Source organism: Apis laboriosa, unplaced genomic scaffold, assembly GCF_014066325.1.
Source record: "Apis laboriosa isolate Shangri-la unplaced genomic scaffold, ASM1406632v1 scaffold50_cov145, whole genome shotgun sequence".
Taxonomy (NCBI): domain Eukaryota; kingdom Metazoa; phylum Arthropoda; class Insecta; order Hymenoptera; family Apidae; genus Apis; species Apis laboriosa.
In genome coordinates, this window is record NW_025223540.1 from 1,151,166 (window position 1) to 1,165,887 (window position 14,722).

Genomic DNA, 14,722 nt, shown 5'->3' on the forward strand with positions numbered 1-14,722 from the left:
GAGAGAGAGAGAGAGAGAGAGAGAGAGAGAGAGAGAGAGAGAGAGAGAGAGGAATCGAGGAAAGGATGAACTATCGGATGAAACAGGGAGCGAGATAAGGTCTTAAGTAGCGACTGATTAAATCTCGGGACATATGTGTGCCGATCAATGGTACCCCAGTGGTCTCCTTTCCATCTCCTATTCTCCATTCCCTATCTCCATCCATCTCCCTTCCTCCTCCTCCTCCTCATCCTCCTCCTTCTCCAACCAGGTTTTCCGTTGCACGAAAAAGGGGATCCTTCCACTCAGGTTCAGTTCAGCGCGGTGCTGATACGCTGTAATACCGTCCCACGGGGGCCCGCTCCCCTTTGCCCAGTGGATACTCTCGTGTTTCCTGGCCACGCCACCCCGTTCCATCGAAAGCTCGATCTATCGGCTACGTAAAAACACTTGAATTAATCGGCCCCCCCTCTCCTCCCCTAGTCCTCCATTCCCGAAGGAACCTGCGAAAGGTCAATAGGATCGGGGTGCACACGCTTATCTCGATTCACGGGGGAGGGGGGATGATTGTTGCTCCTCTCGTCGTCGGATAACTAATCGGTCCCATTGGCGATCGGGCATATGCTGTTCGCGCCCCCTTTCTTCTTCACGATAACATTTCTTCGATTGCTGGTCGAGTAAGGGGTGTTACAGTGGAAGGGATTATATTTTTAGAGGTTAGACGATTAATAAAATCGTTTGGATCGTATCTTTGTGCTATTAGATGTAAAAAAAAAAATTTATATTGGGAGAAATAATAATATATATAAAGATATATCCGATTAATTATTTAGAGTTTTGAGTATATATTTGATATTATAATTGAGGGTGATAATTTGGAAATTATATATCTACATATCTCCCCTTTTTTTGTAAATTTTATTTAATACAAGTTAGTCAATTGTTAATTTTCAAAAATCAAAGTGAAAAATCGATTACAATTCTTATTATAATAGAATAAAATAAAATTCCATTTGCATTGAGTAACTTGTTGCTTGTTTTTATTTTTTTTTTTTTTTTTTTTTAGTGATTTCTTTTAGTCGTTTTAATAGGATTGATTTGACAACGATTGAATAATTGCCAACATATTTAATAATGTAGATATTTTTAAATATGAATATCCTTTTAAAAGAGCATTAGTCAAATAAAAGAGCAATTATAATTGCCATAATATTTTTTTATAAAGCGTTGAACATTTGATTGAATAAAATTGTTCAAAATTTAACGAGATAACAACTTGTACTTTTCGAAATTACACGAAATTTAAATTCTACACAATAAGTTAAAAGACGATAATTATTAATTTACTCACCGATTGATCGAGGAGACGGATGGCACGTTGTCCTGCGAGCAAATGCCTTCGGCGAGCAATCGGTCCCTGATCTCCCACGCAAACATAGTTGGATTGTCCCTCTTGTAATTAGCGATCGCTTCCACGACCGGTGGCGTCGCTACCTTCGGCTTCGAGCCGCCTATAACTCCAGCCTTGAAGCTACCAGTTTCATAATACCTGCGAATAATAAAAAAAGAAACCGATAAATCAATGTCACGATTTTCCATTTTTATTCCTCTCTCTGTTTTACTAAATTTCTCAAAATCCTTATAAGATAAATGAACTAATACATTGCTTTCAGATATAATATGCGAAATAATACAAGTTTGATACTTTGTTCAAAGCAATTCCCACTTGGCCAAGATACATTTACGAATAAAAGCATCGTTTATCATCGAGCAATGTTACTTATAACAATCCCTTTTTCGTATATCTCTCCAATATGAATTTCAATTAGTAAAAAGTTCTGTAATATTGTAATATTATTTTATCAATTAAAAGTATGCTTACACGGCAACAATTTGAAAGCAATTTTACAACGATTACTTTTCAAAGTAACGTAATACTCAAATACTTCTTAAATTTTCCCTTAGAAGAATTTCAAACATCACGACACATCTCTCACATCCCCCAAGAGATTCACGACTTTAATTATTTATTATTATTATCTTCGAAACGATCGGTTCACTCTTCTCCCTCCCCTCGCGCTCGAATGAAAAGGGACGAAGGATGCAGAGAAAGAGAGAGAGAAAGAGAGGGGGGAACGATCGTTTTTCCCGCGACGTGCGGCCAACGTCGGGATAACGAATCGCCGTCCAGCGGCGCGTCAACGACCGGCTGTTTTAAAACAAACGGCTTCTACCTCCACCCCCTCCTTTCCTCTCTTTCCCTCCCTCTGCTCTCTCCACTCCTCCCTCCCTTCCTTTCTCTCTCTCTCTCTCTCTCTCTGCGCCTCTTCCTCCCCCTCTCCACCCCTCCTCGGCCCACCCGTCGCGTGTATGCGCGCGCGATGGCCAATCGCGATTGGCGGGCCGCCGTGAACGCGCCCTTTGTGCCTAATTAGTTAAATAATATCTTCGCTGGTGCTTAAATTCAATTACGGTAGAAAGCCCGCAATAATGGTCCGCTTGTGGGCCGCCTTGATGAATGTGGGTCCGCCGCCGGCGTCGACTCATGCCCGTTCAACTACGCGGCCAATTTTCCCTCCCCTCCATCCCCCCCCTCTCTCTCTCTTTCTCTTCCCGCGCAACCTGTCCATCCATCTATCTCTTCCTATGTGTATATATATATATACGTTTATCTTTGTCTTTCTCTTCGTCATCCACTCGTTTCGCGGGGGAAAAAATTGTCAAATGGAATTCTTTTCGGACTGTCGTTCGCCGACAATCTTGACACACGAACACGATACACCTGGTGCCACTGGAACGTAACGAAGACAGGGTAGTGGTGTCCGGTTGATCGTGAGAAGTCGATTCGAACCGGTTGGGTTGTCGTTGTCAATTCGACGGAGGAAATTAGCGATACACCGGGGAGCGTTATCATATCAGTGATCGCAATAAGCTTGGAAATCGATCCAATTCCGATTGTTTCAATCGTAGAAGGAGAAAATGGTTGTGTTACAATTAGTTGTTACGAAGCTTATGGAGAAATTGTATTTGTTGAGAAATTCTCTCCTTTTTTGATAAAGAGTTGAAGGAAAGTATTCTATCTTTTTGATTCAAGATAAAATGGAAACTCGTTGAAATAAATGGATCAATTATATCGATCTATAAATCGTAACGACCGTCATTGGCGTATATAATATATAATATATAATATTCACCCTGAAAAAGAAAAAAAGGAAACGATCACTGGTGAACCTGTTACAGTCGAAAGATTCGTCCAAGGGTTCCTTTAAACGATTCGGGGGTCGCTGTTGCCCCCCTCTTCGAAATTATTACGATTATATCTGGCGTAAAACCCCATTCCCTCCGCTCCACATGGCGGTGTTTCACCCGTTCGCCTCGCTTTGTTCCGCCCCCACGTCCCACCGTGAAATGTCCATTACGTCGTGCGATTTTTTTTTTTTTTTTCTTTTAAATCGACCCTTTCACCCTTCAGTCGTATTAATTTCGATTTTGAACGTGGTTCGAGCCCAATAGACCGTGACGTAGGTCGAATTTTTACGAAATTTTTATGGAATACTGGTTAGCTTAGGAAAATTTAACGAGTTTTCGAGACGTGCGCACACGTCTGCTTTCGATGAAGCTGTAATCGAGTAAGAGAGAGAAGCAGCCAATAAATGTTTGATCGAACGTTTCTAATTTCAATTCCGTGATAATTATTATTCCAGCTACCACTATGTTTCGACGCTTTTACATTAATTGTTTATAATGTATCTGGCTTGGGCATTCGTAATTTTAGTAATTTGTGGCACGTGAAAAGAGTAATGTGTCACAAATTGTTTCAATTTCATCGGATTATTTACTATCAGCAATTGAGAACGATGATGAATTTGAGAGAATAAGATAATTTGTTGATTAACGCGATAAATATTTCAACTATATTTCGCTCATGATAAATATTATATCCCTTCCTTCTGATTCTGTTTGCACCCAAAAAACGTTTCAACAATTGTTAGATAGATATACACCATTGAACGAGAGAGCAAAAAAAAGCATCGAATTAAAAACAATCATCCCCTTCTCGCCGCGAGATTCGAAAATCACTTGGAACAAAATTCCAATAAAATAAATAATAACGTTAATTTAAAGAGCCATTTAACTCATCAAATCGTCAGAAACGTATTAAAACTGGCGTTTCTATAAATCTGTACACGTGAAGAACTGAACCGAGATCGGTTGCTAAAAAAGGTGGTTTCGCGCATCCGCCGCGTTAGACAACGTTTCCTCGCGAAACGAGGTGTGTCGCAAACTTTTCAACGCCGTCTCCGTGAACCTTCGCCACTTCCGTTTCGTTTGTACGTATACGCGGAAATCGTCACGATTCCGCGAAGAACAGGCGCGCGGTGTGTCGAGACGTATCAGTGGCGCGTGACTGCGTAAAGCTACGCCGTTAACAGCGTCTCGTCGCCGAGGACCGAGAGGGCCGTTTTCGCTTCCAGTTTCGCTGGAAGAAGTCACTGTAAAATCTGCACCTTGTAAAATTGCGCGCAAGTGTATCTCCGAACCGATGGGAAGTTAAACTTAAACCGTGGAACGAAACGATCCTTGTTTAGGGACACGACGAGTCGAGTGACATTTCGACCATTTCTGACGATGCAGCGAATGATTGTACGAAATAATTTCGAGTATTATTTAGAAATTGAAAACGAGAGTAAGAAAGGTATCCTTGTTTAGGGACACGACGAGTCGAGAGTAAGAAAAGTAAACTTAAACTGTGGAATGAAATGATCCTTGTTTAGGGACACGACGAGTCGAGTGACATTTCGACCATTTCTGACGATGCAGCGAATGATTGTACGAAATAATTTCGAGTATTATTTAGAAATTGAAAACGAGAGTAAGAAAGGTATCCTTGTTTAGGGACACGACGAGTCGAGAATAAGAAAAGTAAATTTAAACTGTGGAATGAAATGATCCTTGTTTAGGGACACGACGAGTCGAGTGACATTTCGATCATTTCTAACGATGCAGTGAATTGTATGAAATAATTTCGAGTATTATTTAGGATTTAAAAGCGAGAGTAAGTATCCTTGTTTAGGGATACAACGAATCTATAATTTTGAATATTATTTAAAAGCGAGAGTAAGAAAGGTAAACTTAAACTGTGGAATGAAACGATCTTTGTTTAAGGACACGACGAATCGAGTAACATTTCGACCATTTCTAACGATGCAGCGAATCTATAATTTTGAGTATTATTTAAAAGCGAGAATAAGAAAGGTAAACTTAAACCGTGAATCTATGATTGTACGAAATAATTTCGAATATTATTTAGAAATTGAAAACGAGAGTAAGAAAGGTATCCTTGTTTAGAGACACGACGAGTCGAGAATAAAAAAAGTAAACTTAAACTGCGGAATGAAATGATCCTTGTTTAGGGACAGGACGAGTCGAATAATATTTTGATGATTTCTAACGATGCATTGCTGTGATTGTACGAAATAATTTCGAATATTATTTTGAAATTGAAAACGAGAGTAAGAAAAGTATTCTTGTTTAGGGACACGAGTCGAATAATATCTCGACGATTTCTAACGATGCAGCGAATGATTGTACGAAATAATTTCGAGTATTATATAGAAATATATAACAAAATATAATTAATATATTTAAAAATATAATTGTTAATATATTAATATTAAAATATAATATAATTAATATAATAAATATAATTTAATATATATAATAGAAATATAATTGAAAACGAGAGGTAAGAAAGGTTTCTCAAAGAGGAAGTTGAATGAAAATTGATATACAAAGTGATTTAACTTGCAAAATTGTTATTTTAAAATTTTCTTCTTCAAATTTTGTTCCTTTAAATCGGCGAATAGTTTCGAATAATAATAAAACGTATCACGGATTTTTATCCTCGAAAATTCTAATTAAAAAAAATTATGTAACTTTTTTTATCCATCGCGAAACGCATTCCATCAGAAAAATGCAAATTTCGTTCGTTTTGGTCGTCGCTTTCTAAACTTTAGATCGAGCAAAAAGCGAGAGATGGTAGAGGGAAAGGTAAGCAACGGTTGCTCCATCTTTCGTCCGATTTAATCTATTTCTCTACCCGATTTTGAATAAAGTGATTTGGAAACCGGTTGCAAAACAATCGTTGAGCCGACGTTTTCTTTTCCTGGTTTGATTAACACGTCGCGTTGAAAACCGCGACTTATCGATCGGATCGCCCGATAAATCCAGTGAAAAATAAGTCGATATACCCGTCGACGTTAATATACCTGTTAATCTATGTTCACAACACTATTGCTATTAATATCGTTACGCGATAAATCGTCGGGGGAGGATATTTGATTTGAAAATTGTCCAAAATCGGATTTACCGCGGCCAATTTTCTCCGAATGAATTTCGTTAATTTTCTACACGTTGAATACGTACTCTATAAACGACCCTGCCGATCATTTTTCGAATCGTTTCCACGATTATTAAAACACAGACTGATTTCTGATCTCTCTGATTCTTCCAATATGGTGGACTTAAAGTACCTTCCTAGAGAAAGAGGTTATATTTTTGAATTGCAAATCGAAAGCGAACCATCCAATCTATCTTCGTACTTTTACATCGAGGCTTGAATCATTTTACCAAGAAATTTATCGTATTCGAGAAGAATACTTCCTTCTTACTTCCTTCTTAATTTCTTTCTAAAAATATTTATCCAAAAGATAGATAACAAGATGCACCCGCTGTAATAAACTAATAAATTCGATTCGCATCGTGTCCACGTAAGAAAATATAAGGGAAAATCCAAGGGACGGTAACTGGAGAAGAAGTAAATAATCCAGCCTATTGTACATATATGTACATATATGATATATAACAGAAATATATATATATATATATACACACATGAAAGAACTATATACGAGAATGATATTCCAGCTGTGGGGACGTATGACATTCGGGCCATCAAAACGGCACGAGGCCACCCGTTATGTAACGCGGGGCGGAGGGTGGAAAAAACATGGAAACCGCATATCGTCGCACCCGCTGGCAACCCCCACCGTGGCCGGAAGAGGGGTGGTTCCTTCCTTCCGGCGTCGCAATTTCGTCCGTCCCCGGCCTCGTCCGCCTCGTGGTCCTAACACCGTCTTTAATTAAATCACTCCCGAATCTACTTTTTTCCCTATCGTGCATCTCCGCTCCTTTCTTCTCGTTCCTTGGCCACTTGGAACTTAAGCGCGGAAATTACTGCGTTATCCACGAGTTAGATTCTCTTCTCTCTATATATATACGAGGAGGATTGACGATTGCCAAGGTTTTTGTCGTTTCGATTTTGTTACGAGAGTGAAAGTGTCTCTTGGTAGCTCTCTTTTCAAATATGGATTCTGGTTAAAAAAATTCTTGGATAACTGAAACTATCATATCCACACTTGATTCTTTCTAAATAACAAAAAAGGAATCTACGAAGCTACGAAGAAACTCTCTCTCTAAATTCTTAATTAATGGATTGACGAAGCAATTCGAAACAATCGTTTCCAATGATGAACCGATCGAGGAATGTTACCGCACACCTGATGCAGTAATAACAAATCGGATCGATCCAAGTGGGGAAAGGAGGGGGGCAAAAAGCAAAAGTGTGGTGCGGTTGTAACGGATACGGGCGGGATTGTGTCTCGGTACTCACCTCGACAGTATCTTGGATACACAGCCGTGAGATACCCTGAGTTGTCTGGAAATGTCGCACGGTCGGACGCCGCTGTGCGCCAGCTCGACGATCCTCTGCCTCACTACATCCGGTAGGGGCCTTCCGTTCACGAAGACGCCGCCGAGCTGGTTAACTCCGCCGTGGCCTGGAAAATGGAAATCGATAATGCATTAGCCGAGAAGGGGGGACAACCGAGGAGCGTCGAGGCCGAACTTTCCTCTCGAACAACGATCGTTCCCGATCTTTCGATTACCTTCACCGATATTCGGCCCCCAATTTTCGATCTTACGCTCTCCGCTCTACATCGACACACTTTGGAGGAGTCTTGCTCGAGGAGGAGATTTTTTAAGGGATGTTTAAGGTTATGGAAGAGGGTGAAATAATTCTTGATCTCGCATCGAGATCGTCGGATATCAGAGAAGGACGTGCAAATTTTTTTAAGAGCGTACGTTTTTTTTTTGTGATATAATGTACATTTAAGATGTTATTGTTTTTATTTATCGTATAAAAAAACTTTCATTATTCGATCGAAATTGTGTAAGTTCGTGAGAGGGGGCGTGAAAATGGAACGTGATTTAAAAATCTCTTATTAAATAATTGATTGATCATTGATCGAATTGCAAATTAGATGGATATGGATTTGTTAGAAGAAGATTTTGATATCGTAAAATTAATCGATTTTTCGAATTTGGAAATAATCACGCGACAATTGAGAAAGAACGAGTTTTCGTAGAAGATTCAATTAAGATTGGCAAGATTTCAGAAATATAGTATATAGTAAAAAAAATAGATACAATATTCCACACAGAGACAAAAATAAGAATCTATTTTGAAACAAACTTATCCTCAACCTTGAGATCGATCTACGTACTTCTACATTCCTCATACTCAATAAATCCTAATTAATTACAATCGTAAAAAACTATAAAGAAAATACTAAAAACGTCTTACAATAAATATCACAACCTTTCAGAAAATCAAGCAAATCGAGAATAACAATATAATCCAATTATCCCAACACATCCCCCCTCCTTTTTTAATTCATCTTTTATTCCCGAAAATGTATTTCTTCCCCCTTCCCCCCCCTCCCTCTTCCATTCCTCCCCCTTTCGACGAGGCGCATTTGCCAATAATGAAAGCAACGTTGTGTTCCAGATCATTCGATTTTCCATCCCGCACTCCACTCCATACGCGAGACGACTTTATTTTCGCGCATTACGACCACCTAACGCGCCAACTTCCATCTAATATCGTAAATGGAGGGTCCTGCGACGGACCGCGACATATGTCCCCGTGTACGTGCCAGTGCACCGATGATTCGATCATCATTCGTTGTTTCTCCAACCCCTCCAACTAACTTTAACTCGTGTCACGCGTTATTCATCCCTCGCTTTCGCTCCTTATTTTTACCCGGTCTTAATCGACTTCTTCTTCCTCCCCCTCCTCCTCCTCCTCCTCCTCCTCCTCTCCGAGAGAAGAGAGATTTTAACGCGCTCCAGTAACGCAGTTACGGGTATAATAAGATCTGATACGAATCTTCTTGTTGCCCGTTCAGCCGGGATTATTCTACTAGAAAATTAATTCTAGATTTGTCCCACGGTCGTTCAGCTTTCGCACACGCGCAAAGTATTCGAGTTTCTTTCGCCACGGAAATTATCCGCGATTGTTTTGTGCAGTTGGCCGCAAAAGTATCCTAACCATATCGAACGTTTATATATATATATTTAAATAAATTAATGAAATAAATAAATTAGTAAAAATATAAATAAATTATTAAAAAGTGATCGATGATTTTTAAAATTAAAAATTTTATTCTATCTCAATACTATGTTTTATTGTCAATAGTTAATCAAAGAAAATTGTAACTATTAGAGGATTCTAAAAGTTTGGAATGTACACGTTGCTTTTTAAGATAAGATAAGACAAGTTTTGAATATCCAATAATAACATATCGCGTTTCAAATATAATAACCAATTCTCCTTAATCCGTAATACCCCTTTATCCCCTAAGTAAAGTAAACAGGAGCCCTTTCCTCACCCCTTCGCATTCGAACAATCTACTAATTACCACCAATCTACTAATCATCCATCCACATTCTGTATCACAGAAGCATCATTGTTATCGAAATCGAGGCGGCCTCCGAATCCACCACCGATCCGCCTTTTTTTCCCTCCCTCCCCACCCCCGTCGAGCTTTATCGCGCCGGCAATCTCCACTGTAGGAAGACAATGAAGGGATCCACGATCATTACTAGAAACGATACGCGTTTTCCGGTCGCAAATCAATTCGCTCTCGCGTTTATGGTCGCATCCCCGTGGCGCGGCCGGTAGTCAGGGGGATGATAGTCATCCCCTGGATCATGCCGGGGAGTGCAAAAGCACAATGATCGCGCTCTGCGTACACACGCACGCACACAACAAGCGCGCATCGTCACGCCTGGTGACCGCAACTATACGAGGAATACCCTGGACGAGGATACCGTGGACAATCCTCCCCCTGAATCCAGGGATAACAGTGCTACTACGAATTGTCGTGCCGTTGCTCTCCCGTCCACCAACGCTTATTATTGTGCTCTGCTGTTTCGGAGCACACTCTGAATCTCCGTCTAATGCCTCGTTTCGTTAGCGTTACCCCCGTCAACCCCTTGCGCCCTATCCACGGTTTTTCTGAATCAAGTTTGTTGGAGGGTAAAATTTTTTGGAACGAGCTATTGAACGAGATTGAATTTGTTTGGGCGTGTTGTAAGAAATTTTTTAAGGGTTGTTTTTAACCTCGAGAGTCTTTAATCTGGATTTTGCATCTTTTACGCATAGGTTGGATAGGCTTCGAACGATTTGGTAAATTTGTGACGCGTTTCTTTCGTAGATACGTAAACAAAAGTAGTGAAAATTTGATTATTAATTGTTCATCATTGTAATATCCAAGAAAATTCGAAGAGTTTTAAGATTAGAATATTTTCAAAAAGTTTTTTTCCCTTATTAATTAAATTGTATATTGCAGGATTAACTTCAAATTAAGGAAAATTATTATTAGAATTTTATCATCCTGAACAATCATTCGTCCCGATACAAAAGGCAAGTCAAACTTTCTCACACTCGATCGACTTTCGATTAATCGAAGCAGAGAAAGCCGGTTCCTTTCCCAATTCCATCGATCCTCGCAAGAAGAACGATGCAAAAATGCGTTGACCTGTCCGACTGATGCGAATTTCCGCCGCCACCACGATCTTTCTCATTCGCGATCCATTAAAGCTTCCGTCATTCCAAGGAACAAGCGTGAAGTGGACGTATCGTTACATCTTCACGGTTCTATTCCAGCCTGGTAACTGGCTCGATTTGAATCGAATTCGCGACGTGGACGTGGAACGCGACCATTGGCGATTAGACACCCTTGATGATCGGTTAATCAGGTCGTTCGAGCGGAACGCGCGAGACGAATTAATTCGACGATAGTCCGCTATGGTTCACGCGGAAAAAGATAGTTGGATTGGAAGAAAAAAAAAAAAAAGAAAAGAAAAAAAGAATGGAAAACTAAAAACTTCGTTATTACAAGTATCGTGAATCTGGATTAGGTCTTGAGATAGGTTATTGACATAGATAGATTGTATCGATCTCAGTAGTTGATCATCGACACGAGATTAAATTATTAAAAATTATTATTCGATCGAAAGTTATTGAAGTATTGAAATAGTATTAAATAGGGCTGAGTGTTTATAATTGGGAATAGAGTAAGGGTAAATGAAGTAAGGTTAAAGATTGAATCATCACTTTTTCTATTCGTGTTGCGAATCATTCAAACATGCCACGATTTATTAATTTCATCGTTCAACATTATTTCAAAAAGACAATTTCGTAGAAATAGAATACATAAAAAAAATGCAAAATATTCAAGTACACCGTGATATTTGAAACGTAAGACAAGTCTCTATTTCTTCAACGTTCATACAAATTTTTTTGCAACATGTTTTGCATAAACATCCGCAACTTTGATGACGAAGAACCAATAAACGAGAAAAGATTGATTTCATCGTATAATATCTATCTTTGAATCATATTTTAATAACCAATAACATATCACGATTTCATCCTCACTGACACTCAATGGCGATATAACACAAGGACGTACGAATATAGCCTTATGAAAAAAAGCAAATAAATAAAGAATGATGAAACGTTATCCATTTCTTCGATACGAATCATAACGATAACCAAATTTTTAGAAACAATGAAACTTTTTTATTATCACTACGATTACTTTTGTATCGATTAAATAAAATGGACGCACAATATCATCGAAATACATCTCTCTGAAAAGTATCGAAACAATTTACAATAAATTTTCGTGTTTTTCTCTGAAATATGTTCTCGAGGAAAAAAAAAAAAAAAAAAAGATCAAGTTGAAGTTGAAATCTCGTTGACATCGAATCTACCGAGGTTATAATAAAAGAGGGAGGGAGGGAAAAAATATTCTAAAACTTTTGCGAACGGGTGTGTAGATTCCACGGCATCGGTCACACGATATTTCTCCACCAGCTTTGTTCCTGTATTACATTACTGATCTGGCGTTACGTATTGCCTGCATACACTGGAAATACGCTAGACTTTATTACTCGGTCGTTTGAAAAATAGAAATGGAAAAGTGGGGGTCTCCTCTCTTCCTATTATTTTTCCTGAAATTTGCTACCCCCGACTATCTAATTTAATAACAATCGTAAAAAGTTACCTAAAAGGAATCAATTTTAAAATACACAAAGAGAAAATTGCAACCCTTTCGTTTTATTCCGTATCGTTTTCATCAACGAGTTCTTAACTCCTCATTCGGATGAATTAAAAATTGTAAAAAAAACACCCTGGTCATATTTTCCGGAAATTCTACTACTCCGATTTTCTAGTTCAATCTGAACTTTCGAATAATTCAAAAATGCCGTATAAATAAGAAGAAACTTAATTTCAAATTCCTCTCTCGGATAAATTAAAAATCGTTTCAACAAAATTTATTAAATCGATTCTCGTCAAATCGTCCCTAAATCCCTTCCTAATTTTAATACGAACCGCGAAGAAAAGTTGGTTTGGCTTAAAATTTAAAAAGAAAAAGTTTTCATCCCCCCCCCGTAATGCAAAATTTACGGATAAAAATAACAATTGATCTCGTTGGTCGGTCAACAGATATCGAGAATTTTTCCTCTGTTCGAAACGTGGAGCAAATTCCCCCGCAATTACACGGATAATTTTCCCCGTTCAATGAAAGGGATTGGTCGCGGAACAATTCAGCGCTGCGATGCGCGCCCGTTGACCGCGCCGTTCTTGTTAATGTTTCATAATTATTATCATGCCATTAATTCGAACGGAACTGGCGGACGACCGCTTCGAAAACGACACTCCTCTGCCCGTATAATTAATATATACGTTTCTGACCGGCGATCAACAGCCGAAAACTCTCTAATCGTTCATCCTTCTTTCTTTTTCCCCCCTTTTTCCTTTCTCTCTTTTTTTCTTTTTTTTCGAATACAAAGAAAAAGGTTTCCTCGATCTCTCGCCAACTGTCCACTTTTCTCCCCTCCCCCGTTTCGGACACACTTTTCCCTCTTCACGCGCGATTACGCCGGAACACGGTTCCAAAGTCGACCGGATTCTCGCTTTCGATCGCTCCGCCGGAAGTCACCCGCGATTCAGCAACCCCCCTTTTTCTCCTGCGCGGATTTGAATTTCTCCTCTCGATTCTCGATCCAGAGGGTAAAAGTAAAGCGGAGAGAGGAGAGGATTCGCTCGAATGTTTGATCCGAAAATTTGATCGAAAAAGGAATTTCATTTCGAGGGATGTCAAGGTTTCTTTGTTTCGTTCACGAAGATTCTACTTTTCTCCATTCTTTCTTCCCTTCTTTCTTCTTTCCCAAAGGAAATTTTTGCAACGTTTCACTTCGAATTTAGAAAACGTGTAAACATGAGAATGAGAGAGAGAGAGAGAGTCGAATGATTCCTACGCGCATTGCGGTTCGCTTTTTTATCGATGGTTGTACCGCTATTGGAATCGAACGAAGGTCGCGAGATTTCTCGCACTCTCGTTTGCCCGACGACAGATTTGTCGCCAGCCGGACATGGATCGATCGTCCATCGACTTTCCTGCCTCTATTCCACGGACCGATTGATCCGCAAGAGATATCCGAGAGAAATCGATTTTTACGCTAACGAGTTCGCTCTCACGATCGATTCGAGAGAAGAGAAGATAGTTGATTGTCCCCGCTTTTTTCCCCTCCTCTAACTGTGTTTTCGCTTCTTGCACGACTGTCCATTTCTATTCTTTTGTTTAACTTAAATAGGAAAAGCCTCTCTTCTAACCTAGTTCGCGTGAAACCACTTTGTCGTTTTTCTCCATCATCTAAACTTCTTAAGCCTCGATCTTTTAGGGAGGATTATAGCGTTCATATTGGAAGAGATTAATTATTTTTAGAAAATCGTGAACTCACGTTGCTTTATCCTAAATCAATTACCTTCAACACTATTTATAATTTACATCAACATATCTTATCTAATAAATCTATTCAAAAATTCAAAAATAAATCTGTCAAAAATTAAACGAGAACATGAAATGAAAGAGAAAAGAGAAAAGAGACAATTCCATAAAAGTGCACGTGTCGTCAGCTTACAGGTGTAGTATTCCATCATGTTCTGATTGTAGCGATAGGCGGTGCTGAGGTCCATCTCGGCCCCTCAGTAGCCGACGGCCGTCGGCTGTGGGAATCCAGCTGGAGGTTCCTCTCCACGATTTCTCTCGCGACGAGAGTGGAAACTCCGTCCCCGTTTCGTCGACCACCGACGAAGAAGACGCGCGCGTTCAGACCTTGCGGATCCCGTTTCTCTCTCTCTTTCTCTCTCTCTCTCTCTCTTTTTCTTTCTTCTTTCTTTTTAACGGCAGTCCTCTCCCGATCTGGTCTATGGAGCGGCGATACAATGACCGTCATCAGGAGCGTCTTTGTGCCGGACGACGGGTGGCTTCGACGTCGAGCACCCGGTCGGCCGTCGCTTCATCTTCGAATCTCGAACTCTCCCTGT

At 39.6% G+C, this 14,722-nt stretch overlaps 1 protein-coding gene across 2 annotated transcripts in view; it reads right to left on the reverse strand.

The window, feature by feature from the left end:
• LOC122717421 (insulin receptor substrate 4) overlaps positions 1-14,485 on the reverse strand; it is a 37,448-nt gene extending 22,963 nt beyond the window's left edge. For both annotated transcript variants that reach the window (XM_043941463.1, XM_043941462.1), the window contains exons 1-3: positions 14,317-14,485; positions 7,652-7,817; positions 1,331-1,528 (exon numbers count right to left, since the gene is read on the reverse strand). In XM_043941463.1, the coding sequence (XP_043797398.1) occupies positions 1,331-1,528; positions 7,652-7,817; positions 14,317-14,371 (419 nt within the window). In that variant the 5' untranslated portion in view covers positions 14,372-14,485. The remainder of the gene's footprint in view (positions 1-1,330; positions 1,529-7,651; positions 7,818-14,316) is intronic.
• Positions 14,486-14,722: the final 237 nt, after the last annotated feature.